Genomic DNA, 19211 nt, shown 5'->3' on the forward strand with positions numbered 1-19211 from the left:
CATATTGATATTGAACATATTTTGTTGGGTTTATACCTAAGTATCTCATTTTTTCATAAGCAAACATAAACGGTATTCTGTTATTTTCAAATTCCGTTTGTTCATTGCTGGTATATAGGAAAGTAATTAACTTTTGGTTATTACCTTGTACCCTACAAACTTGTTATAATCACCAGTTCTAGGAGACTTATGTGGATTCTTTCAGATTTTCTACATAGGCAATTATGTCAATTGTGAATAGTTTTATCTCTTCCTTGTCAATCACTATACCTTGTATTTTATTTTGTCCTATTGCATTAGCTAGGACTTGCAGCATGATATTGAAAAGGAATGGTGAGAGAAGACATCCTTGCCTTGTGCCTGATCTTAGCAAGACAGCCTTTAGTTTCTCTTCATTAATTATATTTTTACTTGTAGTTTTGTTGTAGATGTTCTTTATCAAGCGAGGAAGTTCTCTTCTATGCCTAGTTTCCTGAGAGTTTTTATCTTAAGTGGGTGTTAGATTTTATCAGATGCTTTTTCTGCATCTATTGATATGATCATGATTTTTCTTCCTTTAGCCTGTTGATATGACAGATTATGTTAATTGATTTTCAAATGTTGAATGAGCCTTGCATACCTCAAATAAATCCCACTTGGTCATGCCATATACTTTTTTTATAAATTGTAGTAACCAATTTAATAATATTTTGTTGAGAATTTTTGCCTCTGTTTATGAGATATTGGTCTGTAGTTTTCTTTTCTTGTAATGACTTTGTCTAAATTTGGTATTAGGGTAAAGCTGGCCTCATAGAATTAATTAGTAAATATTTACCTTCTTCTGCTTCTGTCTTCTGAAAAAGATTATAAACAATTGGCATAATCTTTCCCTTGAACAGTTGGTAGAATTCACCAGTGAACCTGTCTGAACCTGGTGTTTTCTGTTTTGAAAGGTTATTAATTACCGATTCAATTTCTTTAATAGATATGTCTTTTCTAATAACCAATTTTTTCTTATGTGAGTTTTAAACAGATTGTGTCTTTCAAGGAATTGTCCATTTGATCTAGGTTAACAATTTTGTAATTATACAGTTGTTCACAGTATTAGTTTATTATCCTCTGGGTGTCCAGGATATCTGTAGCAATGTCCCTTTTTCATCTCTGATATTAGTAATTTGTGTTTCTCTCTTTGTACTTAATTAGTCTGGTTAAAGGCTTATCAATTTCATTAGTCTATTTAAAGAACCAGCTTTTGCTTTTGTTGAGTTTCTCAACTGAGTCCAGTTTCCAATTTCATTGATTTCTACTCTAAATTTTATTATTTCTTTTCTTCCGCTTACTTTGGACTTAATATGTTCTTCCTTTTCTACTTTCCTAATGCAGAATGTTAGCAAACTGATTTTTATCTTTCTTCTTTTTCAACATATACATTCAAAGCTATAAATTTTCCTATAAGCACTGCTTTCACTACCTGCCACAAATTTATTGTGCTTTCATTTCCATTAGGTTCAAGTAAGGAGCAAAAACAAAACTTTCTTCCCTTCCTTCCCACTGAGCAGCTTGCCCAAGACCCTATTTCAATTCTGATAGCCCACTTATAGGCCAAGCACTGCACACTCCCTGAAGTCACAAAAGTGTGAGGGAACACCCCCACCCCCGCAAATGTCTAGATCTCTCTGGAGTTAATTCTCAGACTTATCCACACTAAGCCTCCAGCAATTCATCAACTACACTTCATATTTTCCAATACCAGTACTGGTTCCCCCAGAGGTGGGTTTTTGCTCCAAAAAGTTGTGATTTTCTGTATTTGTCTAACTCCAATTCTGGGGTCATTGGTTTACCCTGAGTTCTCAACTCTCTGACAGATCTAAGAAGAGTTTTTGATTTCTCAGTTTGTTCAGCTTTTTACTCGTTAGGATGGATGGACAACTTTCAATCCCCTTATATGTCAGACCAGAAACTAGCAAACTAGGAAGGTATCACAAAAATGCAAATGCCTCTTCCCAGAAAATAGACAATATAACTATAGTAGGGAAAAGAACATTAACTCTTTGCTAAAAGCGTTCTTTCACTGCATCCCAGGCAAAAGTTCTATTATATACAAAGGCTTGGAATCAAGAAAGAGAACAGTCCTTTTAAGAAAATGCAAATGTTCCATAAGATTGGAATGAGACTTGTGTGGTAGAAGAGCAGAAAATAAGCATATAGAGATAACTAGGATTCAAAAGCTATTAAAGGTGAAAGAAAATGGCATGAATTGGTGTGTGTTTCAGAAAGATCACTAAGGGGTCAATTAGTCAGAAATGCCTTAGACTCAGGGGCCTGACAACAAAGACATCAGATGGGAGGCTTTTTCAGAAACCCTGTAAGAGGTGATGACAGCACAAAGTAAGGCAGCAGCAGTGGGGGGTGGGGGATGGAAAGAAACTAATTTAGGGGGATGGAGAGAGAGAGAGAGGGAGAAGGCACAAGATATAAGAGGTATTTAGGGTTTGGTGACATTTTGAGTGGAGGCACTGAGTGTCTGGGAGAAATTGCAGTTTCCAGGTTTCTGGCTTGGGGCAAGAAGGTGGGGGTGCCTGGTGGCTCAGTAGGTCAAGCATCTGCCTGTGGCTCAGGTCATGATCCCAGGGTCCTGGGATTGACTCTGCATCAGGCTCCCTGCTCAGTGGGTAGTGCTTCTCCCTTTGCCCCTCCCCTCCACTGGTGCTCTCTCTTTCTCTCTCCCAAAAATAAATTAATAAAATCTTTCAGAGAGGAGAGGAGTGGGGGGGGGGGGATGGTGGTGCCATACACAGACAGAAGGAAGATTAAGAAGAAAGATGACAAAATGACTTTTGAAGAAGTCGACTTTGAGATAACTAGGAGATACCCTAATGGAGACAGACAGATGTCTAGTAGTCAGTTGTATGCCCAAGCCTGGAGTTCACCACAGCCATCCTTATTCATAACCTAGAAGCTGTCCTTTACATAAAAATAAGTTAAAAGCCATGTAAATGAGAGTGGAGTGAAGGGAAAGTCGTTTGACAGAAATTTTTTTTAGATCGCCAGCACTGAAGATACATACTGAGCAAAATGAACCACGAAAAAGACCATTAAGCAGAGGAAGAGAGTGGTCTGGTAGAGCCATTCTTTAAAAAAATTCAGCATTCACAACAGAGTTTAATGAAACTGGCAAATACTCCACCTTCTTTCTCCACTCTGGCCACTCCTAAACCACACCACATCAAATACATCCACGCTCCGGAGGCTTTACACTCACTCGTGCCCCTCCTCTCAAAGTTCTCTCCCCGCATCCTGCTAACCGCCAAAACTTCTATCCGCCCTTCAAGAACAGCTGGAATAGAGCCTGGGAAGTTTCCCGAATGGGTACGTCCTTTGTGTCCCCTTTACCATTGTCCTCACAGCTCAGTTTCCCCGCGCCATTGAAGAGTCCTTTGAAGGGCTAGATCTTACTCATGTTGTCATGTCAAGACGCAGCGCACAAATAGTGTGAAGGAGCACAAAATGGTGCAGTCGTTTCTCACGTGCTTCCAGTTAAATTCCTGGTTCCTCACATTCCACCTCTCTCCTTCATAAGCCTTATCTACGCTGCCTGGGCTAAAAGTTACAGGAGGAAAACTCCTTCAGGCACGGATATTCCACATCCAGCCTGGCTGCCTCACGAAACCCCTCCAACTTCAGAGCTGAAACCACGTGGGCGCGTCCTAGACCTTCGGCCGCGTCCAGCCCAGGCCCCGCCCAGCTCAGGGCCCGCCCCTCGCGACCAAAGAAGGCCTAGCAAGTCCCGCATTCACGCTCCGCACCCGGTGCAGGCGGAGGCGGGAACACGCCAGGAGCACGCCCCCCCCCCGCCGCGCCCCCAGCGCCAGGCGCCCGCCCCGCCCACTTGCCCAGTACCGTGGGTCCCACCCCGGATGTCCGCCCCTAGCTGACTGAACCCGAGGCCATGGCGAGTCAGGTAGGCCATCCTGTGTCGCGCGACCGACTCCAAAGAAGGAAGGGAAAGAGGGAAAGCGTAAGATGGAACCCGGCCGCTGACTGTGAGGGGATCGCGAGACCCGCAGACAGGCTTGAGCTGCCGGATCGGAAACGGTGCCTGGGGCGAGCTGCTCTGGGGGAAGGAAGGGAAAGAATCTTTGTTTGGCTCCTTACTTGAAAAGGTTTTGCTGCTTCTAGGGCAGCAGAGAGGGGGGGCAGGGGTGGTCGGTTTCTTGCTAGAAGTGGTTTAGGAGCACTTGTGCTTTGCAAGTGCTAAAATAACTAACTTGCCTGGGGTCATAGTTGGCTGGTAGCGGAACCCGTGCGTCTAACCCTTAGGATAGCTGTGTTTCATGATCGTAATTCATAATTGAACAGTACGGTGACACCAAAGACTGCTAGAGCCCTTTCAGTAGTAACATTTTTGAGCATTTAAGGCACCAGAAGTTTATATCCTTTTAATCCTCCCGTGACACTTCTGCGGGGTATTGTCTCCATTTTACAGACCAAAAATTGAGGCTTAGAGGTTTGGCGTGCTTAGTGGTCACTTTAAGGTAGCCAAGATTCCGGTCCAGGTCTGTTCCTGTGCAAGGACTATTCTAGGTTCCTGAAATATGCATTAGACAATAAAGAAAGGCAGAAATATACGAATATCATGAATAATTAAAAGTTATTTGGTGTTTTAATGTTTTGCAAACTTTAGAAATTTTCTAGAAAGATTTAGGACCTTAAATGTTGAAGTTGAGAAGAAACGGTAAACTGTAGACAATCTTTTAGACTTAACAAGTTGGCAAGTTGTTTATCCTTATTACCAAGTGCCTTTGTTCGAAGAAGGTGAGAAATTATAATCCTGTGATAGTTCAATTGTTGAGGTAGGGCAATTGTCTGTGGATTTGGGGTGGAGCCTTTCCTGCTTAGAATCGTCATTGAAAGGAAAAGGTTAATCTTTCAAAACGTTCCTGAAATGAGGGGAAGGGGCATAAAAACTTAGATTATAGGTGAATTATTTATTCATGTTGCTTAAGTTCTCTAGGATCCATGACTATTCCAAATTTGACCTTTAGGACTTTGTTTTGAGCTTTAATGATCCATTGAGTTGGAAACCGATTCTAATACAATGTCTGAATTTTTTGACCATCAGATTTAATATCTACACTTTAATTTTAAAAGCAATAATTTCCAGCCTCACCAGTTTACACAAGCCATTCATCTCTCCATGTAGTTCAACTCTCCTTTTCCTCCAGTCTTTGTTCTACTGCTACTAATAAGTATTGATTTATTATTGCAAAGCTACACAATGCCAAGGAAGTTTTAGGGACTTCATTTTCAGTTACTTCTCACAATAGCTTTTTGTAATTGTAGGTGTTTTATCACTATTTGTAACTCTTTCTCATCCTTTGGTATCCTAGTTAAAAGTGAAGATTTTTCAAACCCACCAACCAAAGTTAACTCTTTCTCCGCTTTGTGCATTCTGTAGCACTTTATGCCTCTCCCTTTAACTTACACTTGTTGGAATTGTTGACTGTCAAGTCTGTCTCCTATAAACCCAGCAGTTTGCAACCTTTATTCTGTCAACAGATTTCATAAGCACTATGTGAACTAATCAAAACTTTCCTGCGGGGTTGGGGAGGTGGCAAAATAGGTGAGGAAGATTAAGTTCAAACTTCCACTTATAAAATAAAGAAGTCATGGAAATGTGAGGTACACCGTTAAGAATAAAGTCAAGAAAATATTGCAATAACTTTGTATGGTGACAGATGATAACTAGACCTACTGTGGTGATCGTTTCCTTATGTATATAAACATCAAATCACTATGTTGTACACCTGAAACTAATATAATATTCAATGTTTACCATACTTCAATTAAAAAAAAATGTTTAAACTCTCCTCATTACACCTGATTCTCTGGTAAAGGAGGAGTGTACTGACTAGAATTTCTAAGGCAATGCTATGCTATAGAAATATAATACAAGTCCCATATGTAATTTTTATTTTTCTAGTTGCCACATTAAGATTGGATAAAAATTTAATCCATTATACAGTAATCCACACCACCCCCTGCCCTGCCTTATCCACTGTTTCAGTTACCCAAAGTCACCTATAGTCCAGAAATAGGTGATCTTCTTTCTGACCTATTGTCAGAAGGTCACTAGTAGCCTAACTCTACATCACAGTGCCTACATCACTCCATGTCACCTCATGTAGGCATTTTATTGTCTCACATCATCACAAGAAGGGTGACTACATAACAGTACAATAAGATATTTTGAGAGACCATATTCACATAACTTATTATAATTGTTCTACTTTATTATCATTGTTAATCTCTTACTGTGCCTAATTAATAAATTAAACTATCACAGGTATATTTGTATAGGAAAAACATAATAATTTCAGATATCCACTGAGAGTCTGAGAATGTATCCTCCACAGATAAGGAAGAACTACTGTATTCAAGTTACTATCATGATATATAATTAATATTTTTTAAATATTAAAATACTTCTACTTTATTTGTACTAAGTCTTCATAATCTGGGTAACTTTTACACTTACAGTTTGTATCAGTTCAGACTGGCCATTTTCCAGCTCCTCGGTAACACACATGGCAAGTGGCTACTGTATTTGTATAGAACAGCTAAAAGGAGTAGATGTAGTATTTTAAAGTTCCTGCCTTCTGTTACTCCTTATGCTTCTTCCCACTTTGCAGTTTTGCACTAAACCAGTGTCAGCTTAAACCAGCCTTAGAGGAATCCTCTAGGGTATATGTTAAGCATTCAGATTCCTTGGATCCTATGCCAGACCTACTAAATCAGATTGTCTTGGAATGTGTATGCTTTTTTTTTTTTTAAGATTTTATTTATTTATTAGAGAGCAGAGTGAGGGAGAGAGCACAAGTGGGGGTGAGGGGCAAAAGGAGAAGAGCAAGCAGATTCCCTGCTGAGCCAGGAGTCGGACATGGACCTCAGTCCCAGGACTCTGAGATCTTGACCTGCGCCGAAGGCAAACACTTAACCCACTGAACCACCCAGGTGCCCCTGGAATCTGTATTCTTGATGTGCTCCTGCTTATGCATTGTAGAAAGCCATTAATTATTTGGTTAACAAAACTTCTTAACCAAAAGAGGCTTTTATATCTGACCATGTGGTCATCTCAATTAAATTTTTTCCATGAACATTATTTATATGAAATCTAAAAACATGCAAAATAGTTCTCCCTATCACTTCAGGGTGTAGAGTTTTCGTGTGTGATATACTTTCTAAGATTAGCATTCCTCAGGACCTATATTAATAAGTAGTTCATTATTAGTGCAGGAGGATAAACAATGTGCTCTCTTTTTTTCCCCATTTCAGGTGATCAAGTGCAAGGCTGCAGTTGCCTGGGAGGCAGGAAAGCCTCTCTCCATAGAGGAGGTAGAGGTGGCACCCCCAAAGGCTCATGAAGTTCGAATTAAGGTAATGATACATCTAAGGCCCTGGAAGAGAAGACTTAAAATTAGGTCTCTGGGTAGGTGAATCCTCTGAGGATAAATCCCAAAGGCCAGTGTCAAGGAGAAGGTATCGAAAGTCATCCAACCTTAGAATCACAACATCTTCCTCTTATTTTACCCAGTTCGCTTTTGCAACACTGCTCCATCTTTTTTGCTTTGATGTTGAGCTGAACTCAGCAACCTTCCCCACGGATCAATGGATTATTGCAACTTACCTTCTGTAGCCCGTGTTTAAGATGAATTTGTAAGATGCTCCCTTTTCTCCTGATCCCATGACTTAAAATATATGAAGACCTTTAGAAACAGAAGTAGAAATGGTCTTCAGTTGTTAGACAAGGTTTTAAATAAGATTTGGAAAGAGGCTCCTGATTTAACTGGAGCAACAGCCAAGCGAAATCCGCTTGCTTAGAGAGCTTTAAAATGTACTGACCCTTGCAGGCAAGGCCGGGGTTCAGGGGATCAGTCTAGTCCTACTCAGCCTCTACTGTGGCAGAGAAAGGAAGATCCCCGTGGAGAAAAGGCTGTTGCACAAGGCAGTCACCTGGATATTTTTAGCATTCTACTCTGTTGTTTTGATGCAAAATTAATACTTTAAAGTAGTGACTACTGAGTAAAACTAACATTCTAGAAAAGTAAGCTTTTTTTTTCTTTTTTGCTCTGAATTAAAGTATACCTTCCCCATCTCACCTCCAAACGCTCATGCTCCCAGGGATCAAATACCAAGTGGAGGAGCCCAGGGCCAAGTAACTTTTCAAGATCCTATTCAACTCGGACCCAGGAGTCTGAAATCTACAGGGCTTAGATGTTTTTCCTTAAGTTCAGAAATTAACCTGATTGTGATTTTGCTACTGAAAAAGAAAATGTGTCCTGGGATGTACTAAGATGAGATGTAGAGCGATAGGAAGCTACTAACAAATAGCAGGTATATAGGTGAGAAACAGAGAAGCATAAATACAAACATTCCACACTTTTTTTTTTTTTAAGATTTTATTTCCTTGAGAGAGAGTCTGTGTGTGCACAAGCAGAAGGAGTGGCAGAGGGAGAGAGAGAAGCAGACTCCCCGCTGAGCAGGGAGACCAATATGGGGCTGGATGGAGTGTGGCTCAGGATTTGATCCCAAGACCCTGGGATCATGACCTGAGCCGAAGGCAAACGCTCTACCAGCTGAAGCACCTAGGCACTCCTCCCAGATTTCTTTCTTGTGCTTTTAGTGCTTAGAAAGATAAGCTAGTTTTTAAAAACCAGAGAGATAGGAATGAAGGATTATTTAAGTAGAAATTGTATGTGGTTGCTAAAAAGGGAGTCAGTTTCACTAAAAGCTCTGAATTTGGGCTCAGAATAAGTAGCCTGTCATATTTCAGAAGTAGGACATACCTCTTTAGAAATCACAATTGTCAGCAGTCAGGAGGATCCCAGCAGTGAAGTGGCTCCACCTGCTTTGTACACAGGTCATGTTCCTCTCCATATCTGGAGGCACAGGGCCCATAAAGTCACCATGTTTACCTGCTCTTACTAGCCTGCGCTGGAAAGGAGACAGAAAAACCATTTCCTTCGCATATAAACACGCCATTACTTTTATGGATCACTAAAAAATGCTGTCAGTTCTAATTGTTAAGAGGCCATAGATTATAAGCACATGCTGATTTTCAAAGAGGTTAAAATATCAAAGAAATGTGTCTTAGAATCAGTGAAATACGGTATTAAAAATGCCTTGCCTTTGACCTGTATCTCACTCTGAATTGCATGCACACACACGTAAATGCTCTTTAATATCCTATTAGATTATTGCCACTGCAGTTTGCCACACCGATGCCTATACCCTGAGTGGAGCTGATCCTGAAGGGAGTTTTCCAGTGATCCTGGGACATGAAGGTGCTGGAATTGTGGAAAGTGTTGGTGAAGGAGTTACTAAGCTGAAGGCAGGTAATGAGGATATTTGAACCACTTGATTTCATAATTTCAACTAATTTCTGCAAGGAAATTATATTTCCAATAAGCTATACATTGTTTCTTCATGAACAGATTATCACATGAGTCATTTGTCAAGAACGATTTTATTCCTTATCTGGGAAGTACAAATACTGGAGAGTTTTTTCTTTTGGATTTTGAAGACTACTGTTCTTCTGAAACTGTTTATTCCCAAAGCCAGTTTTGACCAATTATACAAGAATTTTTGAAGATTCAGCAGTGAATCGGTATTTCAAAGCCCATGACCTTGTTTTCCGGTTACAATTTTAAGAGCTTTATTTCAATCAAAATTTTGAAAACTTGTACTTCTTGTATAGTCAGTGGTGTCTGAATGATGTTATATAGGTTATGTTCTAAGTGGAAGTTGTTAATTTGGAAAGCCATGCGAGTTGACAGGAGTGGGAATTTACAGGGGCTGATGTATCCGTTTAGAACAGAGCTTCCCTATTCAGGAGAGTGTCTTTGCATTTGTTTCCCAGGTGATACTGTCATCCCACTTTACATCCCACAGTGTGGAGAATGCAAGTTTTGTCTAAACCCTAAAACAAACCTTTGCCAGAAGATAAGGTTAGTATCTTTGTGATTTTTTTTCTTAAAATAATAAGTAATTGTGTGGCAATGTATATAGAATATTCTACCTGCATTATTTCATTTCAGCCTTGTGGCAACCTTATCACTCATATCCCCATTTTCATGGATGAGAAAATTAAGACTCAAAAATTAAGTGGTTTACCCAATATCATAGCTATTAGATAAAACAGAATTTTCTGAACCCATTCTCCTTCTATAACACTAGGCTAAATTTGCCAAAATATACATTAAGGAGGGACATGCTTATGAAATTAAATGAAACCATTTAAAGAGCCATTTTATTGTCCATGAGATCCAAGTAATAAAACTCATAGGTTACTAGGAAGACTACGAGAGATAACATAACCCCTTACTACACAGAAAAAGGTGCTTACTTTATTGTAGTAAGGTAGCAGCACTTAACTCTATTTTGAGGCAACTTAAGATCTCCATGTATTCACCTTTTTTTTTTCTTCTTCTTGAGGTAGAACATATATAATAAAATACTTAGTCTATAAATCTTAAGTGCACAGCTCCATGAATTGTTATGTATATACACACCTATATCCACCTAGATCAAGATCGAGAACCCTTCCAGCACCCTGTGGAGTCATTCGTATCCCTTCCACGTCAGTACCTGCCTCCCTCAAAGGGAACCACTGTTCTCATTTCATTTGCTACAGTACTTCATATAAATAGAATCCCATACTGTGTGCTCTTTTTCCGGTTTCTTTCATTCAGAATGTCAATGAGATGTATCCAGGTTGCTCTGCCATATTTCATTCATATATCTCTAGCCATTCCCCTGTTGATGGACATTTAAGTTGCTCCTTCAGTGTTTGGGGCTCTCATGGCTCATGCCGCTGTAAATGTTCTTGTGCATATCTTTTAGTGAATATATGCACTACTTTCTCTTGGGTATTTTCCTAAGATTAGAATTGCTGAGTATAATACCGTGATTTCATTTAGATGACCAAATTTATATTTCTCATACGTATTTGGTGTTCTGCCATGGTTTCTGGCTCATAGCTACTAAAACCCTTGGAATTTCCTGTGATGTGGGCTATGAAGGTGTCTTTATCGTATTATTAGTAAAAGTGACCTTTGGAAAACCGTTAGGAAACCCACAAACGGCCTGGCCTTTGGTAGAGGAAAAGGGGCTACTGAGGTTGAATCAGCCAAAGGCCAGTGTCAACCATGACTATAATTAAGCTTCCATAAACCCCAAAAGGATGGTTCAGAGAGCTTTGGGGCTAGTGAACACATGGAGACTGGGGAGAGTGACATACCTGGAAAGCATGTGGGAGCTCCTCAGTTTTTTCCCATACCTCCTATGCATCTCTTCATCTGGCTGTTGATTCGTATTCTTTATCATATCCTTTAATAACAGAAGTGTTTCCATGAGTTCTGTGAACTGCTCTGGAGAATTAAAAGAACCTAAGGAGGAAGTCTTTGGAACCTCCAATCTGTAGCCTATGGGTCAGAAGCATAGGTTCCATGAGGCACCTGGGTGGCTCAGTCATTTGAGCTTCCTACACTTGGTTTTAGCTCAGGTCGTGATCTCAGGGTTGTGGGGTCGAGTCCTGTGTCAGGATCTGCACTTGGCACCAAGTCTGAGATTCTCTGCCTCTCCCTCTGCCCCTCCCCCGAGGCATGTGCACGCATGCACCTGCACATACTCTCTTTTCCCTCTCAAATAAAATCTTTCCAAAAAAAACAAAAAAAGGCCCTTGTAACAGCCTGGAGCTTGCAACTGGCTTTTGAAGCAGAGCGTAGAGGCAGTCTTACAGGACTGAGTCCTTAATCTGTGGAACCTGATGGCTCTCCAGGTAGCTGGTGTCAGAATTGAGTTGAATTCTTGGACCCTGCTGTGTCCAAGAATTGTTCAGTGTTGTGTGTGAGGGAACACACCCCCACACACACATTGGAATTGTGTCCATGACCTAGAAGATTGAGTCATATATGGAAAATCCATGTGTTCTCATATTTGTTTTCTAGTGCCATTGATAAAATTAGCTTATATTTTTGGGAAACGAGATTCCATTTACTTTATAACATAAGTCCAATTAGTTTTGGCAAAGCTAAAACCAAAACAAATCTTGTTTTGAAAGATAATTTCAAACACTGTCTAAAAGCTTGGGACCTATCAAGTAAAATAGTGATAATGGACTTTTTGTGGCTGTCTGTAACCTTTCAGAGGGACAAGTCCTTTCAAAGCATAAAATGTATCCCATGTCACCTTTTGTTAAAGAAACTCCTCTGGGACAGAAGTGATTTCTTACATTAAGGAAGGCTAAACAAACTTAAGTTGTTCTCTTAAAGATAGAAGTTATTTGTGGTAGAGCTTTGTCACATAGTTTTTTGTTTCTGGTCTTATTTTTCTCTCCAGGGGAATGTATTTGCTCTTATGTCTAGAGGCAATCCATTTTCTCTTCATTTCTCTTCTCTTCTATTTGTTTATACTGTGTATTCCAAAAGATTAGCTTAAGAATGTACATCAAATTATAGTACATTGTTTTTACTAAAAACAACAAATATTTATTAAATAATTTATTAAATTAACTTATTAAATATTTATTAGTATTGTCCCTGTGCCAAGCACAATACTAATGCTTTATAAATGCTCATTTGATTTTTATAACAATCTGTAAGGAAAATATGATTGTTTCTCTCCATTTTCTAATGAGGAAACTAAGGCACAAAGGCTAATTAACTGGCCCAAGATCACACAGGATTTGAACCCAAGTGTGTTTGACTTTAGGGCCTGTACTCCTAAGCAGGACATTACATTACCTATCTATTTAGAATGTCAAAAATAACTTTTGATACCATTTATCATACTGGTGTCCTTTGTGAGGGTTTTTTTTTTTTTAATCCTTCATTAGTGTTACCAACTACAAAGGAAAAAAAAAAAAAACAGAAAGAAAAGATAACTTGAATCCTTGAGGACCGTTTTGAAAAAACAAGCCTCCTGAAAGATCTAAATTAGCCAGTGTGGCTATCTATTTTCATCACCTAATCTGCATAATTGCTCATAATCTCTCCTTGTGTAGATTCTGGCTTTGGCTCTGTGCTTTCAGAAGTTATATTTGCTCACAGTTTTATGATGGAATTTTAAAATTATTTCATCTGCCGTAAGCTGTATCTGTTAAATTTACTTTAATACCAACAGTAAGATCCAGAAGGATATTGAATGTTGGCAAATGTCTTTCTTAAGTTTCCTTAATAAGGCATTGCTGAAAGGTGCTAAATTATTAACGAATACAATAGAAATTAGACTTTAGGGATCACCTGGGTGACACAGTTGGTTAAGTGTCTGATTTTTGTTTTCAGCTCAGGTAATGATTTCAGGGTCGTGCAATGAGCCCCACATCATGCTCCCGTGCTAAGCACAGAGTATGCTTGAGTTCTCCCTTTCTCTCTGCCCCTTCTGCTTAACGTGTGCACGTGCTCTCTCTGGCACGTTTGTGCTGTCTTCTCTTTCTCTCTGAAATATTTTTTTTTTTTAAATTGGACTTTGGGTCATAGCACACATTTCTGTCATATTTAAAATCGATTTTCCTGTGCATTTTGGGAAACCTGATTTTACCCTGCCTTTTTCCTTTTTTATTTTCTTTAGAGTTACTCAGGGGAAAGGATTAATGCCAGATGGTACTAGCAGATTTACTTGCAAAGGAAAGACAATTTTACATTACATGGGAACCAGCACGTTTTCCGAATATACAGTTGTGGCTGATATCTCTGTTGCTAAAATTGATCCTTTAGCACCTTTGGATAAAGTCTGCCTTCTGGGTTGTGGCATTTCAACTGGTTATGGTGCTGCTGTGAACACTGCCAAGGTAAGACATTGGCCTTCAAATTTGATAAAACAGAGCTTTGCTAGAATAGTGAACTTGGCCTGGTATGTAAGAAACCTAGTGATTTCCTTGACACTTGTGCAATGAGTACCTAATAGACTGTCTTTACTGTTAGGTGGAGCCTGGCTCTACTTGTGCCATCTTTGGCCTAGGAGGAGTTGGATTGGCGGCCATCATGGGCTGTAAGGTGGCTGGTGCATCCCGGATCATTGGTGTGGACATCAATAAAGATAAATTTGCAAGGGCCAAGGAATTTGGAGCTTCTGAATGCATTAACCCCCAGGACTTCAGTAAACCCATCCAGGAAGTGCTCATTGAAATGACTGACGGGGGTGTGGACTGTTCCTTCGAGTGCATTGGTAATGTAAAAGTCATGGTAGGTATGTTTCACTACATTCCTTTTTTTCTCTAGCTTTATTATAAGAATAGAGCATAAAATACACAAAATACTGGCTGATTGACTGTTTATATTATTATAAATTATTTTATATTTTATGAATATTATGAATTATTATTATAAGTAAGGCTTCCAGTCAACAGTAGGCTATTAGTTAAATTTTGGGGGAGTTATGTGTGCATTTTCGACTGCATGGGGGGTGGGTGCCCCAGTCCCTGTGTGTTGTTCAGGGGTTAGCTGTACATCCACTTTACTAACCTCAAGCAACAGCTTCTCTAAAGCTCAGTTTCCTCTTGTGGAAAATGCAGACAGTAATGGCACCTCCTTCACACAGAGTTGATGCTCAGCAGGAGTATCACTCTTCTCCACCAGCTTCCTTTATTAAAGTCTTTAGAATTTTGAACTAGGATTTATTTTAAAAACTAGACAGCAGGGGGCGCCTGGGTGGCTCAGTCTGTTGAGCATCTGCTTTTGGCTCAGGTCGTGATCCCACAGTCCTGGGAACGAGCCCCAAGCCAGGCTGCCTGCTCCTCCCTCTGCCTGCCGCTCCCCCTGTTTGTGTGTGCTTGCTTGCTCACTCTCTGTCAAATAAATCAAATCTTTAAAAAAAAAAAAAAAAACTAGACAGCAAATAAAAGCTTTAAATTCTTTCATTTTGTGTTAATATTTAGCCAGGTTAATAATTTTTTAAAAAATACTATTGAATGAAATTATATTTACTAAATATTCAGTATGATCATTTTGTTGTGATTTTCTTAAAAAGCTCTGAGCTACCACTCTCTCCCCGCAAAGGTATTTTGCTGATATTCTCAGCCAGATGCGCTGACCTCTGTGATTTGGTCCTATCTCTGCCTGCAGAGAGCTGCGCTAGAGGCCTGCCACAAAGGCTGGGGTGTCAGCGTCGTAGTTGGAGTAGCTGCATCTGGTGAAGAAATCTCCACTCGCCCATTTCAGCTGGTAACAGGCCGCACGTGGAAAGGCACTGCTTTTGGAGGTAATTCAGTGGATGAGCACATTTTCTCTATTGTTATTTCCATTGGCAGAATTTTAATCCCAAGCTGATTTTTATTTGTTTTGTTTTAACAAGAATTTTCATAGACTACCTTCTTATCACAAGTTGTTGCATAGTTGCTGTAATGGGAGGGTTTCATGTTTGTTCAGTACTCACCCTGGGGCCGGGGAGATGCTCACCTACCTGTGAAGCTGTGAAGCACAAGATCACATTCTGCACACACAGTCAGTATCCTGTTGATGAGGAAATAGTTGGGGGTCAGGCAGGAGTGAGGAGTTGGTTCCAGGATACACAAACAACAGTGTCAGCCACACTGTTATGCTCTGGACTTAATTGTTGGCATTTCTGCTCCTCTTTCCCGAGTGCAGCTGTTGCTAGATGTGATCATACCTCTGTCTACATAGTACTGACTTCAGCAGTAACCAATACAAAGCCTTAACGTGAAAATACTGGGGGTTTTTTTAATTTATTTATTTGACAGAGAGAGACAGTGAGAGGGGGAACACAAGTAGGGGGAGTGGGAGAGGGAGAAGCAGGCTTCCTGCCGAGCAGGGAGCCCAATGCAGGGCTCGATCCCAGAACCCTGGGATCTTGACCTGAGATGAAGGCAAACGCTCAATGACTGAGCCACCTAGGCGCCCCTGAAAATACTATTTTAGACCAAACTTTATAATAAAATTGAGAAGTTGCCAGACTGATCATTTTTCCCTTTTGTGATCCTAAAAAGTTCATGGTTGGTTGCGGTTGCCTAACTACTGGTAGAATGCTGAAAAATCATTTCCATCTTTTTCGTGGTTGCTCAACTAAGAAGCACAAATCATGCTTTTATATCCCAACAATTACGAATGAATGAAATCTTAAGTTTTTATAGGTTTTTAAATACACACACACACACACACACATTCTTACCATTCTTTTAGGGGTGAAAAATCACATAGCATGAGTTTTTAATCTGTATTTAACAAAGTGTCTCTTAAGATCCCCATTGTCCGTATTATGTCCACTTGTTTGAAGCCCAGAGGAAAAGATCAGGAAAGTATGAGGAGTTTGGCCGAAGTTTTCTGTCTCTGTACTGTAGAATTCACTATAAAAAGAAGTCAAGGGGCGCCTGGGTGGTACAGTGGGCTAAGTGTCTGACTCGGTTTCAGCTCAGGTCATGATCTCAGGGTTGTGAGATTAAGCCCCACGTTGGGCTCAGCTCAGTTCTGCTTGCAGATTATCTTTCTCCCTCTGCCCGTCTCCTGACTCAGGTGAGCTCCTTCTCTTTCTCTGTCTTGCTCTCTCTCAAAAAAATAATAAAATCTTAAAATAAATAAAGGATTTCTATTAAGAAAATTATATAAAGCTGACTAAACTTGCCTTTCCAACTAGATATATGCCTCACTTGAGTATCTTGGAATAAACTTTTAAGGTCACACGTCCTCCCAGGTTCTTACCTGCATTTGAAAGGACATTCTAAGCCTGGGAGACTGAGCCTGGGGTTTGATCCTAACCCCTCACTGAAGCCTCATCCTCCCAGCACATGCTGGTTGGGAAATAAACTGGAGGACTGGGGCCCAGTGGGTGTTGTTAAAATATGACCCACAGATGAAAATAGAAGTTTTGGTCTAGAGAATAGTGGTGGCTGTACTTGTCTCAGTTACCAGGAGATTTAAAGGTGAAAGAAGGGGGTGCCTGGCTGGCTCAGTGGGAAGAACATGTGACTCTTGATCTTGGGGTCATGAGTTCAAGCCCCATGTTGGGCATGGAGCCTACAATCAATCAATATTATACACACACACACACACACACACACACACACACACACTCTTTTTTGTTCTTAAAGGACAAAGAAAAAGGCCCATAATTCTTAGGAGAAGAGTGATTGGTAGAAGATATAAAGAGGGAGATTTGGAAAAGGCTCAAAAGTGGATTGAAACAAGCTACAAAGTGTCCCTAATTTAAAAGGTGGAGAGGCTTCTTTGTCGTTTTATTGCATCTTTCAGTATAAGTGAAAGACTGAAGCCCCTGATTTTGTTTAAAATCTTAAATAGCTAAAAATTTCCCACTTTTGTTTTTAGTTTCACAGTTTTCTAGGGTGAGATGCTATCCCTAATTTCATTGCTAAATTTAAAACCAAAGGAATAAAGTTATGTATCACATCAGTTTTATTCTTCCTTGAATTTCACGATTAGAGAAATCTTTCTTTTGTGGACCTACGTAAATTTGTTGTGAAATATCCAGAGTTCTGTCCAAGGCAGTTTAAAATTTTGTCTCAATTTGCTAAAAACTTAATGAGATTTTAGTAAGTCTTAATACAGAAAAAGGAAAATACTCAGAAGGCATTTACTATTTTCTTAACTAAAGACAAACATTAAATTCTTCCTCCTCTCTGCTGATTTTGAAGGTCTTCATTCCCTTTTAATTCACGATAAAATTTATTCTCTTAAATGTCTGTCACCCATTAAGTAATAAGCATACTCTAAAGATTTGTTGGGAGAATTAATAGATGTATGATTTCTCTTAGGATGGAAGAGTGTGGAAAGTGTCCCAAAGTTGGTGTCTGAATATATGTCCAAAAAGATAAAAGTTGATGAATTTGTGACTCATAATCTGTCTTTTGACCAAATTAATGAAGCCTTTGAACTGATGCATGCAGGAAAGAGGTAAGCTTCCATATTATAAAATGTAGTAATGATTTTAGGGTTTATGGAGGGAGGGTTAAAAAAATAGTTTTAGTGGTCTTCAAAGATAGCATTTAAAACCTATTTATTGTTTCCTTCTCTTACAGCATTCGAACTGTTGTAAAGCTTTAAATTCAACAGAGAAAGCTTTAAATTCAGCAGTTCATCCTTGTACTTAAGTCTTTGGTCCAGCTGGAACAGCCAGACAAGCAGGGAGAAGATCTTCCAAGTTCACAGCCTCTTAGACATTCTAGACCTTCTAGGCCTTCTCTACTGTTACTTCTAGAGCAACCCTACTTTAGGCAGTATTTTTTCTATAATTCATAAATCTCTAATCAAGGACAAGACTAATAGAGTCATAAATCTGATTTCTCAACTCTCCTTCACATGAATAATTGCCAGCTCATTAAGGAATATCCCAACATAATAAAAATAAGTTCTGCACATGTGTAGGTGTTTTTATCTCTCTTTTATGCTGAATTCATTCTCATGGTTCCTGTCCCCATTATCTTCATTCTTTAAAGGAAAGCTAGAGGAAACAGGGCAGTGGTGAGTATCTGAACCTTGCCTTCTTCCATCCACAGTAATGTTTGCTTAACTTTTAAGTCTCTGGCCCATTTACTAAAGAACAGATTTCCCTCACCATCAAGGGCAAAGTTAATCAGAACCCAGGTCAGCCTCTGTGAGAGTACATTTTTGAGAACAGATACCATGCCTTGTTCAGACTTACTCTCCCAATTCCTAGTATGGCATCTCGCCCACAGTGGGCACTAAACTTCATTAAACTACCTTCTGGGCAGAAGGTGTGTGTGTGTTGGTGGCAGCTCTATGAACTTTCAAGCATATTAAAAATATATACTGAATTTCAAAGTTTCCAGATACGTTTTCACATTTTTCCAATTCTAGATCACATTGCCTTTCCTCCCCAGAGGTTTCTTGTGAAATACCTGCCCACATCCTTTCCTCACCACCCAGAATTTGGTGTTTTTCACTCTTCGTGCATGTTGTTATACTTTATACATATCCATTAACCTTCTAGTCTTTGGTATGGAAAACCTGATACTGTCTCATTCTGCAGCTTTCATTTTTTACTCATTATTGTGTGATGAATCATGTCATGCTGTTTTTAATACTGTGCTATAGTATTCAGTTATATGAAATAACATAATTTACTTGCTGTCCAAATGATGGCATAAAGCAACTTCCAGAGCTGTTTCTGTTTTGCTAACACTGGTGACAACCATTGTACATCTTGCTGATTGTGTTAGTTACTTAGGCCATATAGCTGACCAT

At 39.6% G+C, this 19211-nt stretch overlaps 1 protein-coding gene across 1 annotated transcript; it reads left to right on the plus strand.

The window, feature by feature from the left end:
• The first annotated feature begins 3858 nt into the window (after positions 1 to 3858).
• On the plus strand, positions 3859 to 18367 carry LOC111153791 (alcohol dehydrogenase class-3). Its single transcript, XM_022513033.1, has 9 exons — positions 3859 to 3940; positions 7315 to 7416; positions 9233 to 9374; positions 9899 to 9986; positions 13609 to 13828; positions 13962 to 14222; positions 15102 to 15237; positions 17762 to 17900; positions 18026 to 18367. Exons 1-9 carry the CDS (start codon positions 3929 to 3931, stop codon positions 18048 to 18050), a joined length of 1125 nt encoding a protein of 374 aa, XP_022368741.1. The 5' UTR covers positions 3859 to 3928; the 3' UTR covers positions 18051 to 18367.
• The last annotated feature ends 844 nt before the right edge of the window (positions 18368 to 19211 follow it).

This window comes from Enhydra lutris, unplaced genomic scaffold, assembly GCF_002288905.1.
Source record: "Enhydra lutris kenyoni isolate GAN:26980312 unplaced genomic scaffold, ASM228890v2 scaffoldscaffold3, whole genome shotgun sequence".
Classification (NCBI taxonomy): Eukaryota; Metazoa; Chordata; class Mammalia; order Carnivora; family Mustelidae; genus Enhydra; species Enhydra lutris.